The sequence below is a fragment of the Bos indicus genome, chromosome 14 (assembly GCF_029378745.1).
Source record: "Bos indicus isolate NIAB-ARS_2022 breed Sahiwal x Tharparkar chromosome 14, NIAB-ARS_B.indTharparkar_mat_pri_1.0, whole genome shotgun sequence".
NCBI classification, from domain to species: Eukaryota; Metazoa; Chordata; class Mammalia; order Artiodactyla; family Bovidae; genus Bos; species Bos indicus.
Genome location: NC_091773.1, coordinates 78,169,074 through 78,191,948, shown reverse-complemented (window position 1 = coordinate 78,191,948; position 22,875 = coordinate 78,169,074). Strand labels below are relative to the sequence as shown.

Below are 22,875 nucleotides of genomic sequence, written 5' to 3'. Positions count from 1 at the left end.
TTTTTTATGGCTGAGAAGTATTCCACTGTGTATACACACAAACATCTTCTGTATCTATTCATACATCAATGGACACTTCATAGCTTGGCTATTATAAATAAAGCTTCTGTGAACATATATCTTTTCAAATTAAAGTTTTTCTTTTTTATTCTTTGGATAAATACCTAGAAGTAGAATAGCTGGATTGCATGGTGGATGTGTTCTTAACCTTTGGAGGATTCTCACATGTTTTTCACAGTGGCTGCATCGATTCACATTTCCACCAACATTGTCTTGTCGTTTCCTTTTCTCCACATCCTCTCCACCACTTATTCCCTATCTTTTTGATGATAGCCATTCTAATATGTGTGAGGTGGTATCTCACACCTGTGGTTTTGATTTGCATTTCTCTAATAATTAGTAATAATGAACGTATTTTCATGTATCTGTTGACAATCTGTATGCCTTCTTTTGAAAAATGTCTATTCAGATCCTCTGCCCATTTTTAACCTGTTGTTTGTTTGTTTTTTATTATTAAGTTGCATGACTTCTTTATATATTTTGGATATTAACCTCTTGCCAGATATGCGGTTAGCAGACATCTTCTCCCACTTAGTAGGTTGCCCTTTAATTTTGATGGCGCTTCCTTCACTGTTCATTTGATGTGGACCCGTTTGTCTGGTTTTGCTTTTCTTAGCCTTGCCTTTGGAAGCAGATCCACAAAAACATGGCTAACCTTGGGGTCACAAGGGTAAGCCCCTATGTTTTCATCAGATCTCAACATTCAAGGTTTTAACTCAGTTGGAGTTATTGTTTTTATGTAGTGTTGAGAGAGTGGTCCGGTTTTCTTCTTTTGCTTGCGGCTGCCCGATTTTCCAAATTCCAGTTTCTGAAGAGACTGTCCTTTCTCCAGCGCATGCATGTTCCTGATCCTTTGTCCTAAATTGGTTTTCTGTATATTGTGAGTTTATTTCTGGGATCTCAATTCCAATCCATCGATCTGTGTGTTTGTTTTTATTATGATACCATTACTGTAGCTTTGTAGTGTACTTTAAAATCAGGGAACATGATACTTCCAGCTTTTTTTCTTTTTTCTTAATGTTGTTTTGCCTACTCAGACTCTTTTGTGGTTCTATGCAAGTTTAGAATTATTCTAGTTCTGTGAAAAATGCTGTTGGACTCTTAAAATGGATGGCATTGAATCTGTAGATTACTTTAGGTAACATGGATATTTTTGCAATATCAATTTTTCCCATCCATTAGCACAGAATACCTTTCCTTTATGTGCACTTTCTTTAATTTTCCCCATTAGTGTCTTACAGGTTTCAAAATATAGGTCTTTCACCTACCTATTTAACCGAATTACCAGCTATTTTATTATTTCTGATGCAATTGTAAATGATACTGCTTTCTTGATTTCACTTTCTGACAGTTTTTTATTAGTGTATAGAAATGCCACTGATTTTTAGGTTGATTTTGTATTCCACAACTTTACTGAATTCATTTATTAGTTCTGAAAAGTGAAATGAAAGTGTTAGTCATTCAAGTCATGTCTGACTCTTTGAAACCCCATGGACTGTAGCCTGCCAGGCTCCTCTGTCCATGGAATTCTCCAGATAAGAGTACTGGAGTGGGGTAGCCTTTCCCTTCTCCAAGGGATCTTCCCAACCCAGGAATCGAACCTAGGTCTCCTGCATTGCAGGCAGATTCTCTACCATCTGAGCCACCAGGGAAGTCCTTATTAGTTATAACAGGGTTTTCTTTTTGGTGGAGTCTTTAGGGTTGTAGCAGCTCTTTTGACAGTCTTTAAGGTTCTCTACATAAAGTATAATGTTACCTGCAGATGGTGATGGTTTTGCTTCTTTTCGATTTGGATGCTTCTCATTTACTTTTCTTGGCTAGGACTTCCTCTACAATGTTGGATAAAAGTAACAAGGGGGCGTCCTTGCCTCGTTCCTGATCTTAGAGAAAAAGTTTTCGGCTTTTCACAATTATGATGTTAACTGTGGGTTTATTATGCATCGTCTTCATTACCTTGAGATTCATTCCCTTTATACTCACTTTGTTGAGAACTTTTATCATAAATGTTGAATTTTGTCATATGGTTTTCCTACATCTGTTGGGATGATAATATTTCTTTTATCTTTTGTCTGGTTAATATGGTGTATCACATTAATTTGGGGATGTTGAATGCTCTTTGTATCTTTGGAATAAATCCCCGTTGATTATGATTTATGACCCTTTTAATGTGTTTTTGAATTCAGTTTGCTAATATTTTGTTGAAAATTTTTGCATCTATGTTCATTAAAGACATTTCTGTAGTGATGTTGTCCAGGTTTGATATTAGAGTAACGCCGGCCTCATAAAATGAGGCCCTTCCGCCTTCAATCCTTTGGAAGAGTTTGAAAAGTATAGGTTTTAAACCTTTCAGTTTTTGATAGAATTCACTAGTGAAGTCATCTGATTCACTTTAGCCTTTACAATTTCTTTCTTTCTACTGACTTTAGGCCTTGTTCTTTTCCTTTTTCTAATTTCTTTAGGAGAGAGTTATATTGTTTCAGATTTCTCTGCTTTATTGAGACAGACTTGAACTGCAATGAATTTTTGTCTTAGAACCACTTATGCTCCATGTCATAGATTTTGGATGTTTTATGCTTGCATTGTCTCTATGTATTCTCTATTTTTTCTTTGATTTTTGATAACCCATTGATTATTCCATAGCATATATTTTAATCTCCACATACTTGCACCTTTTCCAGTTCAGAATGTTCTGATTGTATCTATTAAGTCAATCTGGTTTAGTGTGTCATCCAAGGTCTGTGTTTCCTTATTTATTTTCTATCTGCTTGATCTATCCATTGATGTAAGTGCGGTATTAAAGACCCTGCTTTCATTGCATTGCTGTCAATTTCTCCCTTTATGTCCATTAATATGTGTTTTGTATATCTGAGTGCTCTTGTGGTGGGTGCATATGTATTTATAAATGTTATATTTTATTACTGGATTTCTCCTTTATCAGTAATATGATGCTCTTCTTTGTTCTTTATTGCTGTGTTTGTCTTAGCGTCTGTTTGTCTGATATGAGCATAGCTACACCGGCATTCTTTTCCTTTCCATTTGAGTGGAATAGCTTCTGCATCCCTTTACTTTCATTCTGTATGTCCTTACTTTTGAAGTGAATCTCTTATAAAAAGCATATAGATGAGTCTTGTGTCAGTCTTTTTTTTTTTTCTTTTTCCTTTTTTTCTTCACCTAACCACTCTATCTTTTGATTGGAGAATGTAGTCCATTTACGTTTAAAATAGTCCCTGACATTTTGTTTACATTTGATGTCTGTTTGCTTCCCTGTGGCTCAGATGGTAAAGACGTCTGTTTTTCTAGTTGCTCCTGTTTCTTTCTTCTTCCCTGTCTCTCCTCTCTTGTGGCTTGGTGGCTTTCTTCCTTGTTCTGTTTAGATTCATTTCTCATTTTCTTTTGTGTATTTACTATGAGTTTCTGTTTGTGGTTACTGTGAGGCTCACATATTGCTCCTGTTTTAAACTGATAGCAACTTAAATTTAAACACATTTTAAATGTTTACATTTTTACTACCCCCCCCCCCGCCATCACGTTTTATATTTTTGATCTTTCTTCAACTCTTCCTATTTTAATTGCAATTCTTCTTTGTGTGGATTTCTTTGGGTTCATTCTATCTGGGATGTTTTGGGCTTCCTGCACCTGAATATCTACATTTTTCCTCAGGTTGGGGAAATTTTGTTATTATTTCTTCAAATACATTCACTGCCACTTCTCTTCCTGTTCTTTTCTTGAGAACCCTATAATGAGAATGTCTTCCACTTAATGCTTCTCAGTTTCCTTAAAGAATTTTAACTTTTTAATTTTTTTTTCTTTCTGCTGCTCTGTCTGGATGATTTTCATTGGTTTGTCTTCCAAGCCAATGATTCATTCTGCTGCTTCATCCAGTCAGCTGTTGACTCTCCCTAGTGTATTTTTCAGTTTAGCTATCATATTCTTAAGTCCCAAAACTTCAGACCTTTCTTATATTTTCTATCTCTTTGTTGAAAATGTTGCCATGTTTTTCATTCTTTATCTGAATTCATTATCTTTATGACCATTACGTTAACCTCTTTATCAAGTAGATGCTTATCTGCATTTTATTAACGTCTTTTTCTAAAGTGTTTTCTTGTTCTTTCATTCAAAATATATTTCTCTGAATCCTCACGTTGCCTGATTCTTTGCTTGTTTCTGTGTATAAGATGAAACTGCTGTCTCTGCCAGTCTTGAAGGAGCAGTCACTGGAAGACTAGGAGTGTGTTGTGGTCTGTCTGTGCAGTGCTTTGGTGCCAAGATCTGTCTGTGTTTCAGCCTCATAGGGCCCAGAAATGCCAGGAGTTGAGTGGGATTCTTTGTGTGACATGCACACACCTTCCAGGATCAGTGGTATGGGGGCTGCAGTAAAGCTGTTCCAGGCCTGGGTGAGCACGGCCACCAGATCTGGTGGAGCAGGGGTTACTATGAATGGGCTTGAGACCGGGCCAAGCCTGTTCACCAGTTCTGGTGGGAAAAATAAATTTCTTTTTTTGAGGATCCACATATCATCCTGGATTCTCATCCTATGAGCAATTTCTAGCCATAATAATTAGTCTAAAGGCTTAAATAACAATAGTTAATTATTTTATTCATAACTTTTATAAGGCCATAAGTTAATTTACTTATGTGCATTAGATACTTATTTTAAAACCAAAACCCTTATAGTTATATTTGGAATGGATGACCAATGAGTACCTATGCTATAGCACTGGAAATTCTGCTAAAGGTTATGTGGCAGCTTGGATGGGAGGAGAGTTTGGGGGAGAATTGTTCAGTTGCTAAGTCATCTCTGACTCTTTGAAACCCTGTGAACTGAGCATGCCAGGCTTCCCTGTCCTTCATTGTATCCCTGAGTCTGCTCAAACTCTTGTCCACTGAGTTGGTGATGCCATCCAGCCATCTCATCCTCTGTCGCCCCCTTCTCCTCTTCCCCTCAATCTTTCCCAGCATCAGGGTCTTTTCCAATGAGTCAGCTTTAACATCAGCCCTTCCAGTGAGTATTCAGAGTTGATTTCCTTTAGGATTGACTGGTTAGATCTCCTTGCAGTCCAAGGGAATCTCAAGAGTCTTCTCCAGCACCACAGTTCGAAAGCATCAATTCTTTGGTGCTCAGCCTTTTTTATGGTCCAACTCTCACATCTATACATGACTATTTGGGGGAGAATAGACACACACACACACACACACACACACATATATATATATATGTATATACACATACATATACATATATGCCTAAGTCCCTTTGCTGTCCACTTCAAACTACCTCAACATTGTTAATCAGCTATATTCCAATACAAAATCAAAAGTTTAGAATGAAAAGGAAAGAAAATCTTTAAAAAAAGAAAGAAAATCAATAAAAATTTATAATAATAGGTACATATATGTAAAACAAAAATCCTTATTCTTGATTACTAAATGACTGTGAAATTGCTGACATTATATGTGAATGATGGTTTAAATTTACTTTAAAAATTCAGCATTGAAGATAAAATAATGTGACCTTTGTAGTGATACTTTGAATACAACTTTGAGTGGAATACAGAATGGTGGTAAAAAATAATGACCTTAGTAATTTAGGAGACATGCAAATTAAAATACATTTGGAGTTGGTTATGTTACATAAACAACACATAATTACATTAAACAAATGCAATCATGTGATTTCTACTGATTTATACAAACTGAGCTGTATCACATTTTATAAATATTTTATGTTTATTAAGTGAAAGTCTCTCAGTCGTGTCCAACTCTTTGCAACCTCATGGACTATACAGTCCATGGGATTCTCCAGGCCAGAACACTGGGGTGGGTAGCCTTTCACTTCTCCAGGGAAAAATCCCAACTCAAGGATCAAACCCAGGTCTCTGCATTGCAGGCAGATTCTTTACCAGCTGAGAAACAAGGGAAGCCCAGTTCTGGAATGCAAAGTCAAGTGGGCCTTAGGAAGCATCACTACAAACAGAGCTAGTGGAGGTGACGGAATTCCAGTTGAACTATTTCAAATCCTAGAAGATGATGCTGTGAGAGGGCTGCACTCATTATGCCAGCTAATTTGGAAATCTCAGCAGTGGCCACAAGACTGGAAAAGGTTAGTTTTCATTCCAATCCCAAAGAAGGGTAATGCTAAAGAATGCTCAAACTACTGCACAATTGCACTCATCTCACTTGCTAGTAATGCTCAAAATTCTCCAAGCCAGGCTTCAACAATACGTAAACCATGAAGCTCCAGATGTTCAAGCTAGGTTTATAAAAGGCAGAGAAACCAGAGATCGAATTGCCAACACCTGTTGGATCATTGAAAAAGCAAGAGAGTTCCAGAAAAATATCTATTTCTGCTTTATTGACTATGCCAAAGCCTTTGACTCTGTGGATCACAACAAACTGTGAAAAATTCTTCAAGAGATGGGAATACCAGACCACCTTACCTGCCTCCTGAGAAATCTGTATGCAGGTCAAGAAGCAATGGTTAGAACTGGACATGGAACAACAGACTGGTTCAAAATTGGGAAAGAAGTACATCAAAGTTGTATACTATCACACTGCTTATTTAACTTATACGCAGAGTACATCATGCAAAATGCCAGGCTGGATGAAACACAAACTAGAATCAAGATTGCTGGGAGAAATATCAATAACCTCAGATATGCAGATGACACCACCCTTATGGCAGAAAGCAAAGAAGAACGAAAGAGCCTCTTGATGAAAATGAAAGAGGAGAGTGAAAGAGCTGGCTTAAAGCTCAACATTCAGACAACTAAGATCATGGCATCCAGTCCCATCACTTAATGGCAAATAGATGGGGAAACAATGGAAAAACTGAGAGACTTTATTTTGGGGGCTCCAAAATCACTGCAGATGGTGATTGCAGCCATGAAATTAAAAGACGCTTGCTCCTTGGAAGAAAAGTTATGACCAACCTAGACAGCATATTCAAAAGCAGAGACATTACTTTGCCAACAAAGGTCTGTCTAGTCAAAGCTATGGTTTTTCCAGTGGTCATGTATGGATGTGAGAGTTGGACTGTGAAGAAGGCTGAGCGCCGAAGAATTAATGCCTTTGAACTGTGGTGTTGGGAATCTTGTGATTCCCTTGGCCTGCAAGGGGATCAAGCCAGTCAATCATAAAGGAGATCAGTCTTGAATGTTCATCGGAAGCACTGTTGCTGAACCTGAAACTCCAATCCTTTGGCCACCCATGCAAAGAACTGACTCAGTGGTTAAGACCCTGATGTTGGGAAAGATTGAGGGCGGGAGGAGAAGGGGACGACAGAGGATGTGACGGTTAGATGGCATCACCAACTCAGTGGACATGAGTTTGAGTAAACTCCGGGAGTTGGTGATGGACAGTGAGGCCTGGCGTGCTGCAGTCCATGGGGTCACAAAGAGTCAGACATGGCTGTGTGACTGAAGTAAACTGAACTATATTTATATAGTCAGAAAACCACACTACGAAATTTTTCTGATGAATTTTATTTTGAACTAAAAAGGCAATATGAGTATGTTACCATATAGTCTCACTTTGCCACCTATCATCAGTTGAATTTTAGAAATTTTGAGCTTTTGAAGAACTGCTTCGCAAATCCTTTTAATGTTGATTACATTTTGCTCAAAAGTAATTGGAAACCTCTCATTGGAATTGAATGGAATTGGAATTGGAATTGGAAAATTCAAATTTTGAGTTTTTAAAGAATTTCCATATTAAAAGAAAATCTTACAAATGAGAAGACAAATTCTTACAGAAGCAAAGGACTGGAGTAGATAAACAATGAATGTTATAAAGATGTACATGATTTAATTTTGATTTTTCTATGACAATGTTTTGAAATAACTCAACTTGTCTAAAAGCCTTTTGATGGGGCTTCTATTTATAATTAGATAGTTGTATTTTATACCAGAATGAAAAGAAATTGAGAATGCTTGTGGTTGGATGGCATCTACATTTGCTGGAACAGTCAAAAGGACATTAAACATGTTGGAGAAGTTTTAACTTATTAAAAAAAATATGCCAGGAAAAGGACTCTATGAATGGTAAAAAGACAGTACCTATGAAAATATTTGGGCTAATATATTTACACATATCAATGTAAAAATTGATATGTGTAAGAATTGAGACTGTTTTCCACTAATAATTATTACTGATATTATTTCCCTCAACACCTATAGAAGTATTTTGTCAATTAAAATTGGGAACAAAGACAATATTTATATCTGTTTACCAAATCCTTAGCGCAGTTCCTGGCACGTTCTGTACGTTCAATAATTATTTGATAAATGAAAATGAATGATTTGTAGCATCTCTATTTTCTTCATAATATAAACACTGGAAGTAATAGACATAAATAAAAATAAGCATCCAAGTATATATGCCTCGAAGGAGGCAATGGCACCCCACTCTTACCTGGAAAATCCTATGGACGGAGGAGCCTGGTAGGCTGCAGTCCATGGGGTCGCTAAGAATCAGACACGACTAAGTGACTTCACTTTCACTTTTCACTTTCATGCATTGGAGAAGGAAATGGCAACCCACTCCAGTGTTCTTGCCTGGAGAATCCCAGGGATGGGGGAGCCTGGTGGGCTGCTGCCTATGGGGTGGCACAGAGTCGGACACGACTGAAGCGACTTAGCAGCAGCAGCAGCATATATGCCTGCTTTTTTTTTTTTCTTACTTTAGTTTCTATTGGGGTTAAAAGCAGTTTGAATCTGAATAAGGCATACAATGATCAGATTTACCAGTTAATTAGTAATAAGTTCAAGTTTCCATTTTCATTTGTCCTTGCAGATGGGGCCTGGGAGCATCAGGGTGTTTTCTGGTAACAAATGGGAATCTGGCCAACCAGTGATCTTTGCATTAGCATTCTAGTGACAGAGGCCGGCGTACCATAGAGCTGCGTCAGAGCCAATTTATGAAACTAGATCCAAAGGCTCATTAAAACGGTCACAATTCAGTGACTGCCTGGTAAAATTAGACTACAGTTTCATTCCCATAACAGAGAATATTTTAACATGCTATTAAGGATATACATCAAGTATGAAAACTAGCTTTGAATCTGTGAAGGGAAAAACAACAAGATTAGAAAGCCATTTACTTTTGTGCGGAATTGGTTCCACTCTCAGATTTAGGCTTAAAGTGCTTCAAATGGTCATATTTTAGAACATACGTTTACCTCTGCAAATCTGGTGCATTTTTCTCTCGGAGTAAAAGCACTTTGGTAAGGAATCTGCCTGCGATGCAGGAGACCCAGGCTTGATTCCTGGGTCTGGAAGATCCCCTGGAGAAGGGATAGGCTACCCACTCCAGTGTTCATGCCTGGAGAATCCCATGAACAGAGGAGCCTGGTGGGTTACAGTCCATGGGGTGCAAGTGTCGGACACGACTTCGCAACTAAACCACAAGCCCTTTGGGGCAGCTCCATCACACTGTAGGGTTGTAAGCCTGCCTGGCCAAGACACGTCAAGCAGCTCAGTTGAAAGTCAAGTTTGTTTCCCCATTGCTGCCAGCCAGATCTCCCCGCAGCATTCTTTTATCATACATTTTCCTCAGTGATGCCACAGCTCCTGGGGATTCAGAATGTATTATTTTACAGGTCTTTCCACAGTCAAACCAGGTTTAAGCGGCTAAGAAATATGGCATCCAAAGTCTGGTTAAGAGCAATGCGATAGTACAGAAAATTCTAGAACATGAATCTGGTGCAGTGCCCAACGCTCAGCCATCTCTCGTGGGGCAGGGGCAGGGTACCCCCTCTCTTACTAGTTCAGTGCCTGGCACCTGTGCCATGTTCAATAATAAAGACAGTAAAATGAGCTAACGATATTATTAGGAAAGCCATTTAATTTCTCGATATCTCAAACATCTATATACATGACACAGAAATAAAGACCCCCTGCTCTGCTTATTTCACAGGATGGGCTGAGGCTCTAAACTAATAATAACTGCAAAGGCACTTTTTAATGGTATAGTGTTTATACTAGGGTGAGGTATGGTTTTATGCATTCATTTGTCAGACATAACAGACTATTTTCTTTACCTTCTGAATTTTTATTCAATGGAACGGTAATGAATCCCTAAATCTTCCAAATGTGAACAATAAAAGACTCTGAATGACTTTTCCTGGCAGTCTATATGCCATGGATGAATTATTTAAACTTTTATTTAAACCTGAGGAAAGAAACAAACACAAAACAATCCCAAGAGTAAAGACGCTACTTTTAATTAATTTCTTTAGAAAAATATCTCTTTTCATTTTTCCTCATCTCAAAAAAAACAAACAAAAACACCTTGATAATGTGGATGCCTTATTATCAGTTAGAGGTCACTTCAATATCAAGCATGAATTTCTTTAGAAGTAACAGATGCCATCAGGGTTCACTGTTGGCAGGGGTAAGTAATGAGTATTTGTTTATTGTACTAGTGTAATTCAAAATGTTAAATTATCTTTCCAAAAGGGATATTCTAAATTGAAAACACAGCAAATAAATAAATGGGAAATATTTTTGCATATATTTCAGGGTATCTCATAAACCAATGTTCAGAGGCATTCTGTTCTGTTGGATGTTAACAAGTGTGCTGTCCAAAAACTTATCTCTCTCTCTCTCTCTCGTATGCATTTGAGTTAAACACCATGGGATGTTTCTTGCTTCCAGAATCTTTTTCCTTTAATATGCATCACAAATATCTGAGAAAGAGAAATATTATCACACTTTTACCAAATTTATTTTACCATGACTTGTTTATTTGGCAACATACTTATTAACACCTTCCAAAACACTGTTTAGATAAATACCACTTTAGGAAGTGCTCTGACAAAGCGTGTTTGGCTGGACACATCACGACCGATGCAAGAACACAGCCTGTGGCTTGTATGAGTTTGGTTAACCAGTGGACTCCTAGAGCACATAGGACACCAACAGCTCTGTTCAGGACACTGAAGAGCCTGTGAAGCTGAGCTGCGACTTCGCTTTAGAAGTCCAAAGTCAGAGGGACAAACACTCAGCAGTCAGTTCTGGGAGAAGGATGTAATGAAGTAAAACGGGGAGTGCAAAGGAGGGTCACGTCTGTTTGGGTGCAGGATTGGAGGTATCTTCCCAAGAGTCCAAAGCATCAAATTATTGAAAGCTTTTACTCTCGTCTTTAGTAGTACCCTAACAAGAATTGGCCAAATAAATATATTTGCGTGTGTTGGATATCCTTTTCAGGGGTGATGCTTTGGAACGGTACCAGTCTCCCATTTGCCTCATCTCATTTACCTCAAAGCAGAATAGGCTCAGCTCATTGACTTTTTTCAGTTTTGTGACTTTATACCATATTTCTCTCATGGTATTAGCTTCATTTATTTAGTTTAAAAATAAAGAAGAAAATTGATTAGATTTTGGAACCCTTAATATACTTCAAGCAATTTACTGTGAAAAGACATAGTTAGCAACCCAGTGGGATATGTTTCAATTGTTTGAATCTGAAATTTAATAGTAGAAGGATCATTTTAGAGTTCATTTGAATTTTTTCACATTTTTTCATGCTCATTTGAAATATTAAAACTTCAAAGTAGACATAGGATCTATTCAATCAGCTTCATAATTGGTTCTTACCGAGGTTCATAATGTCATATGACAAAGTGCAAATGCCTCTTCTCCTTCCATGTAGAGGTCTGCAATCTCCAGTCATCTCCTAAAAGAAAGCGATAGTCGCTCAGTGGTGTCCAACTCTTTGTGACCCCATGGACTGTAGCTCACCTGGCTCCTCTGCCCATGTAGTTCTCCAGGCAAGAATACTGGCACGGATAGCCATTACCTTCTCCAGGGGATCTTCCCAGCCCAGGACTCGAACCCAGGTCTTCTGAATCACAGGTGGTTTCTTTACCATCTGAGTCACCAGGGAAGTTCCAGGCAGAGATAAAGCTTTAACTCCATTTAGCTGCACTGTCTTTACACCCGGACAGGGTTGGAGGGGGGGCGGGGCTTGTCTCTACACAGGTGTGATATATGGTGAACTTGTTACTGACCAGTGCTCTTGACCTCTTTAATCAATACAAATCGATCAGAGACCAGACAAGCAATTCTGGCAAAGCTTTATTGGGCCCATCATCCAGCAGGAGGCAGAGAAAAACAATGAACAGGTTCTCTTGTTGCTTCCCTGCCTGCTTGCTCAGGGGATGCAAGTTGCTTCCTTCTACTGGGTGAGGGTAGGAGTGTGTTCAGAGGCTGGGCTGGAGGGGTGGCTTAGGCGGGTTGTCCACTCCTTTGGTGGTGTTTGTACAGAGATCCTGTGCAGCACTCTGCTTTTGCTTCTGACCCCCAGCTTTTGCTCCCTACTCTTCAAAATTGGTTTTGGGCTTTGTTGGTCTTCTTGTATCTTTTTGTCCAGAATTTGCCTCAACTGTGCAGGCATGCAGTTATTTTTCAGTTCAGTTTAGTCGCTCAGTCGTGTCCAACTCTTTGCGACCCCATGGACTGCAGCACGCCAGGCCTCCCTGTCCATCACCAACTCCCGGAGTTCACTCAAACTCATGTTCATCAAGTTGGTGATGCCATTCATCCTCTGTCATCCCCTTCTCCTCCTGCTGTCAATCTTTCCCAGAATCAGGGTCTTTTCTAGTGAATCAGCTCTTAGCATCAGGTGGCCAAAGTATTTGGAGTTTCAGCTTCAATATCAGTCCTTCCAATGAACACTCAGGACTGATTTCCTTCAGGATGGATTGGTTGGATCTCCTTGAAGTCCAAGGGACTCTCAAGAGTCTTCTCCAACATCACAGTTCAAAAGCATCAATTCTTCGGTGCTCAGCTTTCTTCACAGTCCAACTCTCACAGCCATACATGACCACTGGAAAAACCATAGCCTTGACTAGACTGACCTTTGTTGGCAAAGTAATGTCTCTGCTTTCTAATATGCTGTCTATGTTTCCTTCCAAGGAGTAAACATCTTTTAAAATCATGGCTGCAATCACCATCTGCAGTGATTTTGGAGCCCAGAAAAATAAAGTCAGCCACTGTTTCCACTGTTTCCCCATCTATCTGCTGTGAAGTGATGGGACTGATGCCATGATCTTAGTTTTCTGAATGCTGAGCTTTAAGCCAACTTTTTCACTCTCCTCTTTCACTTTCATCAAGAGACTCTTTAGTTCTTCTTCACTTTCTGCAGTTATTTTTAGCCCCTTATAATTTCTGTAATTTGTTGCTTGAGGAGACATTTGTCTAGGTGCCAACACTGCAGCATGGCCACAAAGGGCCCAGGTCTCAGCCTGTCTCAAACCCAAGCAGAAACTCTTCAGGAGACTTCTGTTGCATAGTGCTTGTCTAGTTTTATCAACGCCCTCTACGAGAATATGATTTTAATTCTCCGATAATACAGTCCATCACCTTGGTATATAAGTACCTCAATATGTACTTTTGCATAACAAGTAGGAATTTAACTAGGATTTTTTTTGACCCATTTCAAAAGCATTTGTTGCGATGATGAAATCTACATTCTTTTTTGAGGGTAATGTAAGATTTTTTAATGTTGGTACTTACTGAGAATCTTTGCAAACTCGGGAATTTAAGAAATGCCACTTTATTTTCTGTATCTCAACCTTTTGTTCCAAAGTTCATGTCTTGTGAGAGTGGCAGAAAATTGGACATTGGCCATTCTTTCTCTGGTTCCTCCTGTGGGTGAGTTGTACAGCTCCGCACAATCAGGGAAAGAAGTCTTGGGAGGTCTCTCTGCAGCTGACCACAAAGTTCAGGGTCGAGAGGCTATTTACACTGTCTGGAGGCTTTCTTCAAGGCCAGCAGCTTTTGAGATAGACGAACCTGAACTTTGCCTTCCAAATAAGATGGGTTGTTCCAAAAACACAATGAAATCTTGTATCAATAAAGCTAAACACAAAGGAAACCCTCACTCATCCAGACCCTGGCCATGCTTTATGTTCCTTGATTTCCTGAGCTCACGCCCACTGTTCCTGCTCCCCTGTCTACATCCAGCCCCTCTCACACGCATCCCTGTCCACTAACACCAGGACATGGATGATCTTTACTATAGCCATGTAACATACATAAATTTCCATATTTAACCATACATTTATAAACATTCAAAGGAAAATGATGCATTTGAACACTATTCAGTGTTCAGACTTTATCCAGTGTCTCTAAGAAAAAAAGATTCTTTGCACCTGCTGTCTGAAATTGCTGTGTGACAACCTTTCATAAAACATCTTCCCTTGTATGTTGGGGCTTCCCGGGTGGACTAGTGGTAAAGAGTCTGCCTGCCAAAGTAGCAGTTGCAGGTTCAATTCCTAGGTTGGGAAGATCCCCTGGAGTAGGAAATGGCAAACCTCTCCAATATTTTTGCCTGGGAAATCCCACGAACAGAAGAGCCTGGCAGGCTGTCTCCCATGAGCCGTAGCCTCCCAGGTTCTCCCGTCCCTGAGATTTTCCAGGCAAGAATAATAGAGTAGGTGGCCATCTCCTTCTCCAGTGGATCTTCCCAACACAGGGATGGAAGCTGCGTCTCCTGCACTGGCAGGTGGATTCTTTGCTACTGAGCCGTCAGGGAAGCACTCCATCGGATGTAGTTAGTGTTAGTCACGCAGTCGTGTCTGACTCTTTGCAACCCCACGGACTGTAGCCCACCAGGCTACTTTGTCCATGGAATTCTCTTGGCAAGAGTCTGGAGTGGGTAGCCAGTCCCTTCTCCAGGGGATATTCCTTACCCAGGGATCGAGCCGGGTCTCCTGCCTTGGCAGGCAGATTCTTTACTGTCTGAGCCACCAGGGAAGCTCCCCCACTGTATGGATCCACCATCAAACTCAGAGCCACTAGCTACAGATGATTTTTAAAATGAATGTTACAATACTTGTTTTGATAGTCTTAAGTCTCTCTCTCTTTTTTTTTTATTTACTTATGAGAATTGTTTTTTTGTTTGTTTGTTTGTTTCAGTTCAAAAGTAAAGAATTCTAAGATAGAAATACAATAGTGTGTCTAATGATATTTCCTGGATATGTACCTCTACCATCATTACGGAGCTTATAAAAATAACAAATCTTCATTTGTTTCACTCACTTTTTTGTTCCAACTCTGTCATATGTGAAGGCTTAGACAGCCTAGATCTTTGTTGGGCCTTATTCCAAATTATATAAGAGTCAGTGTCTTCCTAATTCATTCTCAGGACTGTTTTTTACTCAGAATCCAAAGTTATTTCCCACTCAAATCAGATGAAAATTTCTAACTGGAGGCTCTAATAATCTTCTCCCATCCAGTAATCCATCCTCCCAACAGCTCTTTTCTTCTACTTACCCACTCGCCATCTCTCCTGAAATCCTTATTCACCAAAACCCACTGACCTGACCTGAATATTTATCGACACACACCTTACCACCTTTGTTATCACTTTCTTTTATAATTTTGTATTAATTATTACACAAATTAAAATTTTGGATACACATTAAATATAAATATATGAAGACAATTAAATATTTATATAAAACTTATATTCAAAATAAAATTTATAACAGATTTAAGTTATACAGTGTGATGCTATATTATAAACTTACTTCCTCTATCCAGTTTAAGAAATAGCACATTATGATTAACTTTGAAGTCCTTTAGATATCCTTCACAAGTCCCGTATCCTCATCTACCCGTTTAGAGGCAACCTTCATCCTGAGCTCATTTGCCTATTTCTGCTTGCTTTTCTTAGTTTTATTACGCGTATTTTCATTCCCATGCAGTGTACTGTTTAAATTTGTATTTTTATTAACATAAAAGGATTCAGTCTGTCGCTGTTCTTCCAGGATATCATCTTTTGCTCAGTGTTATGCTCCTGATTCTTCAGTACATCAGCGTTGTAGCCAATAGCTCTCTCTGTGTTTCTCTCTCTCCACCCCCTACTCTTTCCTGCTTTGTAGTATGCTTATGTGTAAATATATCACAAAATTCTTTTATCCAGTTATCTGCCAATGAATGTTTGTGTTTTTCTATGAATTTTTTACTATACTGCAATAAACACTCTTACAAGACACACACATCCAAGAGTTTCTGTAGGTGCATGCCTCCTGGGTCACAGGACTTAGCATTTTATGTGTATTATAAACCACTAAATTATTTTCTAAAATAGTTTCACTAATTTATGCTTATAGTCACAATGTATACAAGTTTGACTTGCTCCAAAGCCTCATCAACTTTTGATATTGTCAGACTTTGTAAACTATTGTAAATCCAGTGGGTATCAGTTATGTCATTGTGGTTTCACTTGCATTTACCACTTCTACTGAGGTTGAGACTATTTTCATGTGTTTATTCAGCATTCATATTTCCTCTTCTGTAAAGTGTCTTAACTAATTTTCCCAATTTTCTATTTGGTGGTTTGTCTCTTTTTCCTATTACTTGAATGCTTTATATATTCCTGAAACAAATCTTTCATCAAGGATTTCTTTATCTAATTTGTGACTCTTCATTTTTAATGTGACTTGGATGGGCAGAAGCACTTGATTTTTATCGTAGTAGAATTTATCATTCCTATGTTTTAAGGCTAGCGCTTTTTATGTCTGGTTTAAGATTATCCTTCTATACTCTGATCTCATAAAGATATTCTGCTGTATTTCCTCCTAAAAGTTTTATATTTTGCCTCTTACATTTAGGTTTTTAATCTAATAAGTAATCTATTTTTAACAGATTTTAATAGATTTTAATTATTTTAATTAGAGGTCCAATTTCATATATTTCCTTGCTACAATAACCAGTAACCAAAAATAAACAATAACAACCAATAACCGATTGTTACAGCATCAAAAGTCTATCTTTTACTCACTTGTCAGCTGAACCAGCTCTATCATAATTTAAGTATTTCATCTATTTGTAAGTTAGTTTGTGGGGTCTCTAGTCTGTTCCATTGGTTTGTTTTCCCTTTTTGTATCAAAACTGCTCTCTTCATTATTATAGCTTTAAAATAAATCCTGATAAGGCAAATTTGCCAGCTTTTGTTTTCAAGTATATTATGGATATTTTGATGTTTTGCTCTATCATATAAATTTTAGAATCAGCATGTCAAATGCCCCATAGACATGAAAAGAGTATTTGGGGATTTTATTGTGAACATGTAGAATCAATATATCAACTTGAGGAGAATTGATAAATTTATTTATCAAGCCTTCCAAATTCTCTTTTTATGTAAAATAACTGTAAAATCTCCCAATACAGAGTTATAATTTTCTTCATAAACATCCTTCAAATTTTATAATGTATTTATCCCTTGGTACTTATATGTCACACAAGTGGCGTCCTTTAAAATCGTGTGTTTAAATATGTATTGGCGTGTGGGAGCATGCAGCTGAATTTTGTGTATTGGCGTGTGGGAGCATGCAGCTGAATTTTGTGTATTGGCGTGTGGGAACATGCAGCTGAATTTTGTGTATTGGCCTTGAATACAAGAAACTTGTAAAGACTCTTTTAATTGTAGTAATCTGTGGATACTTCAGAGTTTTTTTGTGGACCCACATGTTATCAGCAATTATGACAGCTTAATTTCTTCTTTCCCATTTCTGATATTGTTTGCCTGTCTTACTTCACTGTCTACAATATCCAGTACAGTGTTATATAGAGATGGTGGTAGTAAAAGCCTTTGTAAATCCCTTGATCTTAAAGAAAATGTGCCCACTGACCCACTATTAAGTATGGTGTTTACTGTGGATTGTATATTGATATTCTTTGGCGGGTGGAAGAGGCTTCCTTTTCTTCCTAGTTAAGGATTTCCCCACATATGGCTGTTGAATTAAATGCGCACGCATTTCCTGTCCTTCAGTGTGGGCCCTGCCTCCTGTCCCCTCAGATTCCGAAGGATGTGAGAATGAAAGCTCAAGTTCTGGTTTCAGCAGACGTCTTCCAGACCAAGCCGGGCTCAGTGTTCCATCTCCATTGGCTTGCCACGCCCACTCAGATGTTGGCTTCTGTGAATGCCTTACTTTGATGTTAGCCCAATGTGTTTTTTAAAAGAGATAACATTATGCTATTTGAAGCAACATGATTAGAATTGGAGATTGTCATACTGAGTGAAGTAAGTCAGACTGAGAAAGATGAATATCATATGAAATCATTTATATGTGGAATCTAAAAAATGTGTACAAATGAACCTATTTACATAACAGAAATAGCATCACAGATGTGTAGAAAGCAAATTTGTGGGTACCGAGGGGGAAGAGGGCAGACAAATTGAGAGACTGGGATTGACATCTACACACTACTATATATAAAATCAATAACAACAAGGACCTACTGTACAGCACAGGGAACTCGCTGAATACTCTGTAATGGCCTATATGGAAACGCAGCCTAAACGAGCAGTGGAGAGAGGTATACGCATAACTGTCATTTCATTAGACAGCAGAAGCCAACACAGCGTTGCGAATCATCGATACACCAGTGTCAGCTACTTTAAAAGAGATCCATTATTTTCCATCTAGACATTTTGGTTGCTTCTACTGATGGGTGGTCCAACCATCCCAGACAGTGTATGTAGCCCCCTGTATGCAATGCAGGACACCTGAGTCTAATCCCTGGGTCAGGAAGATCCCCTGGAGAAGGGAATGGAAACCCACTCCAGTATTCTTGCCTGGAGAATCCCAGGACGGGGGAGCCCGGTGGGCTACAGCCCATGGGGTTGCAGACTCAGACACAACCTGAGTGAGTAACACTTTGGCTTTTCACTCACGAGAAATAGAACTTTGCCTTTCTTTTCTGTCAAAATAATGCCCCTCACTTCTTCCAAAGCTTTTCTTAAAGTTCACTTCCTTTAGATTTTCTTTTTTTATCATCCTCTGGAAATGTTAACTTTATTAAATATAACAGTTTATATCACTTCTCAAACCTTTACCACCCTTTACCATAACAGTTTTACACATTTTTAAAAAATATTAAGGTTGGTAATTGATGCAAATGCTCTCTTGTCATGTACTTAATTTAGGCATCTTCTCATCTTACCTTAGAGACTCTGTTATAGTTTTAGTTCTTGAAAGCAAGCGGTGTGCTGTCTTTTCCTCAGATCACTCCAGAACTCTGTAATTGAACATGCCAGTTACCGAATGCATCTTGCTGTTCCCTCAGTAAACCTTGTCTGCTCTATAATTCCACCCTTCTAACACTTCTTCTCTGCTTCCATGGAGAAGATATTACCAAAGGAAATGTAACAATTCCTCTCTGAACAAACCTTCATTCTATGAAAACGTCTATACAGAGACATTCCAGGCAAAACTGCAAGTCAGTAGGACATCTCATTCTGCCTCTTTCTTTTATTTAAATTAATTTTTATGGGAGTATACTTGCTTTACAATCATTCTCCCTCTTTCCCTTTCCAGTTTTAGTGAGCATTCCTGATCCCTCTACCTTGTCCAATATTTGCTATTTTCATTGTACTTTGCACCTTCTGATATGTTACATCGTTTTCCTATTTGTTATGTTTGTGGTTAACTATCTATGCCCTCCCTCCCCATAGAAGACAAGTCCCACAAGGGCATGGATCTAATACATTTGGTACATGAAATACCTCAAACAGAGCCTGGCCTAGAGTAGGTGCTCAGAAAACACTTAGGAATAAATGAATGTCATATAACATTTTACAGACAAAAAAAAAAAAAAAAAGATAATGCAACTTCAAGATTTATTTTCACAAATGGTTTAATACTTTCTTAATCAGTGCTATTTTATGTTTTCAGATATCAATATGGCAGGAGAACCAAAACCATACAGACCAAAACCTGGAAATAAGAGGCCCATTTCTGCGCTTTACAGGTGAGTACGCAAGCACTATTTTATGATTTTGTTGTTCAGTCACTCAGTCATGTCCCACTCATTGTGACCCCATGGACTGCAGCATGCCAGGCTTGCCTGTCCTTCACTATCTCCCAGAGTTTTCTGAAATTCTTGTGATGCCATCCAAACATCTCATCTCATCCTCTGTCATCCCCTTCTCCTCCCACCTTAAATCTTTCCCAGCATCAGGCTCTTTTCAAATAAGTCAGTTCTTCGCATCAGGTGGCCAAAGTATCGGAGTTTCAGCTTCAGCATCAGTCCTTCCAATGAACATTCAGGACTGATCTCCTTTAGGATGGACTGGTTGGATCTCCTTGCAGTCCAAGGGACTCTCAAGAGTCTTCTCCAATACCACAGTTCAAAAGCATCAATTCTTCAGTGCTCAGACTTCTTTATGGTCCAACTCTCACCATGGGTACGTGACTACTGGAAAAACCATAGCTTTGACTAGATGGACCTTTGTTGGCAAAGTGATGTCTCTGCTTTTTAATATGCTGTCTAAGTTTATCATAGCTTTCCTCTCTAGGAGTAAGCGTCTTTTAATTTCATGGCTGCAGTCACCCTCTGCAGTGATTCTGGGGACCAAAGAAATAAAGTCTGTCAGTGTTTCCATTTTTTCCCCATCTATTTGCTATGAAGTGATGGGACTGGATGCCATGATCTTAGCTTTTTGAATGCTGGATTTTAAAAGTGAAAGAGGAGATGAAAAAGCTGGCTTCATCAAGAGGCTCCTTAGTTCCTCTTCACTTTCTGCCATAAGGTTATTGATATTTCTCCTGAGAATCTTGATTCCAACTTGTGCTTCATCCAGCCCATCATTTCCCATGATGTACTCTGCGTATAAGTTAAATAAGCAGGGTGACAATATACAGCCTTAATGTACTCCTTTCCCAGTTTGGAAATTTGTTGTTCCATGTCCATTTCTAACTGTTTCTTCTTGAACTGCATACAGATTTCTCAGGAGGCAGGTCAGGTGGGCTGGTATACCCATCTCTTGAAGAATTTGCCAGTTTGTTGTGATCCACACAGTCAAAGGGGCTTTGGCAGAGTCAATGAAGCAGAAGTATATGTATTCCTGGACTTCTCTTGCTTTTTCTATGATCCAACAAATGGTGGCAATTTGATCTCTGATTCCTCTGCCTTTTCTAAATATAATTTGTACATCTGGAAGTTCTCAGTTCACGTACCGTTAAAGCCTAGCTTGGAGGATTTTGAGCATTATTTCACTAGCATGAGACATGAGTGCAGTTGTGTGGTAGTTTAAACATTCTTTGGCATTGTCCTTCTTTGAGATTTACTGGGGTCCAGCCCCGGTGGATCCAGGGAATTCAAAGGGGAGATCGCTTCGGTGATCAGGATACGATAGAATTAAAGATATAAAGAGTGATCAAATAAGGATAGCTCAGTGAGAAAATTGAGTGGAGAAAAGAGGCTGAATAACTTGGTTTACGTGGAAAGCTAATAAAATTCCAAAGCAAGTAATTTACATTACCTATGTAGGCTGCAGGTGTCCTCCCATTCTCCCGAAGGAGAGGAGACACTAAGGCCTCCCCCGTCAGATCTTAGAAACCCAGGCAAAATTAGTAGGCTTGACGAGCCTCCACGCTCAAAGTGGGAATTCAGCCAGAAGGTGAGAGAAATAACAACATGGGGAGACCAAGTTTCATTGAACAAGGCCCGCACTTTATTTTCCAAAGTAGTTTTTATACCTTAAGTTGTGCATAGAAGATAATGGGTGAAGGGGTAGAGTTAGCAGTAAGCCAGGCTTTCTTCCTGCAAACTTATCATATGCAAAAGTTTAGGTGAATTACATCATCTTCTGGCCAAGAGGGCTGTTAACATTTCAAGATCCTTTCTTCAGGAAACTTATTTTTCTCTAAAGGTGATTATTCTAAAGTCAGGAGCCACCCTCCAAAAGCATTAGATAAAATTGCATTCCTATAGGGCAAAGGTGTGGTGGGCTATAACAAGAAAAAGAATTAACTCAAGGGTCCAATGTTACAAACATTAAAGGTACTACTTACATTCCTATACACCAATTATATTAATCAATACACTGCCAGGGACACAGTAGGTAAGGGATATGGAGCCTTAGCAGTAAACATTGGCCCAACAAGTGAAAAACCCTTCACCAATACAATTTCTAATCAATCTTTTAACTGCTCAAAGGAATCTGTATTTAGACAGTTTAGAACATCTCATGCCTCTCACGGTTGGGAGGCTGTGAACAATTACATGTGGCCGGAATAACCTTCAGAGGAGTTTGTAGGTTGAAACACTCTTGTCACGCCCAGGAACTTTATCAACTGGAGCTGTAAGTTAACTCTTTTTCAGAGAGAGGTGGTGGGGGACAGCCCCCTGTAAAGTCAGAAGTGTAGATGAGAGCACAAAGCAGTAAAGTAGGCAGACTCTGGTTTTGGGGGTAGACGCTCAAGAATTTCCAGGGGGACTCCTAAGGCTCCATCCCACCTTTGCGTATGCCGAGCCTCCTTCCTCATGACCTTTGCCACGCGCAGAGTTCCTCATGCTGGCTCCCGCAGAGATTGGAATGAAAACTGACCTTTTCCAGTCCTGTGGCCACTGCTGAGTTTTCCCAATTTGATGGCATGATGAATGGAACGTATTAACAGCATCATCTATTGGTATTTGAAATACCTCAGCTGGAATTCCGTCACCTCCACTACCTTTGTTCATAGTAATCCCACTTGACTTCACATTCCAGGATGTCTGGCTCTAGGTGAGTCATCATACCATCATCGTGATTATCAGGGTTGTGAAGATCTTTTTTCTACAGTTCCTCTGTGTATTCTTGCCACCTCTTCTTAATATCTTCTGCTTCTGTTAGGTCCATACCATTTCTGTCCTTTATTGAGCCCATCTTTGCATCAAATGGGAGAAGGCAATGGCACTCCACTCCAGTACTCTTGCCTAGAAAATCCCATGGACAGAGGAGCCTGGTAGGCTGCAGTCCATGGGGTCGCTAAGGGTTGGACACGACTGCCGAGGTCCAGCCCCGGCTGATCCAGGGTATTCG

At 39.1% G+C, this 22,875-nt stretch overlaps 1 protein-coding gene across 7 annotated transcripts in view; it reads left to right on the top strand.

The window, feature by feature from the left end:
- Window positions 1–22,875, top strand: part of RALYL (RALY RNA binding protein like) — an 819,948-nt gene that overhangs the window by 633,490 nt on the left and 163,583 nt on the right. For all 7 annotated transcript variants that reach the window (XM_070802966.1, XM_019974097.2, XM_070802963.1 and 4 more), the window contains one exon: window positions 19,745–19,820. In XM_070802966.1, the coding sequence (XP_070659067.1) occupies window positions 19,745–19,820 (76 nt within the window). The remainder of the gene's footprint in view (window positions 1–19,744; window positions 19,821–22,875) is intronic.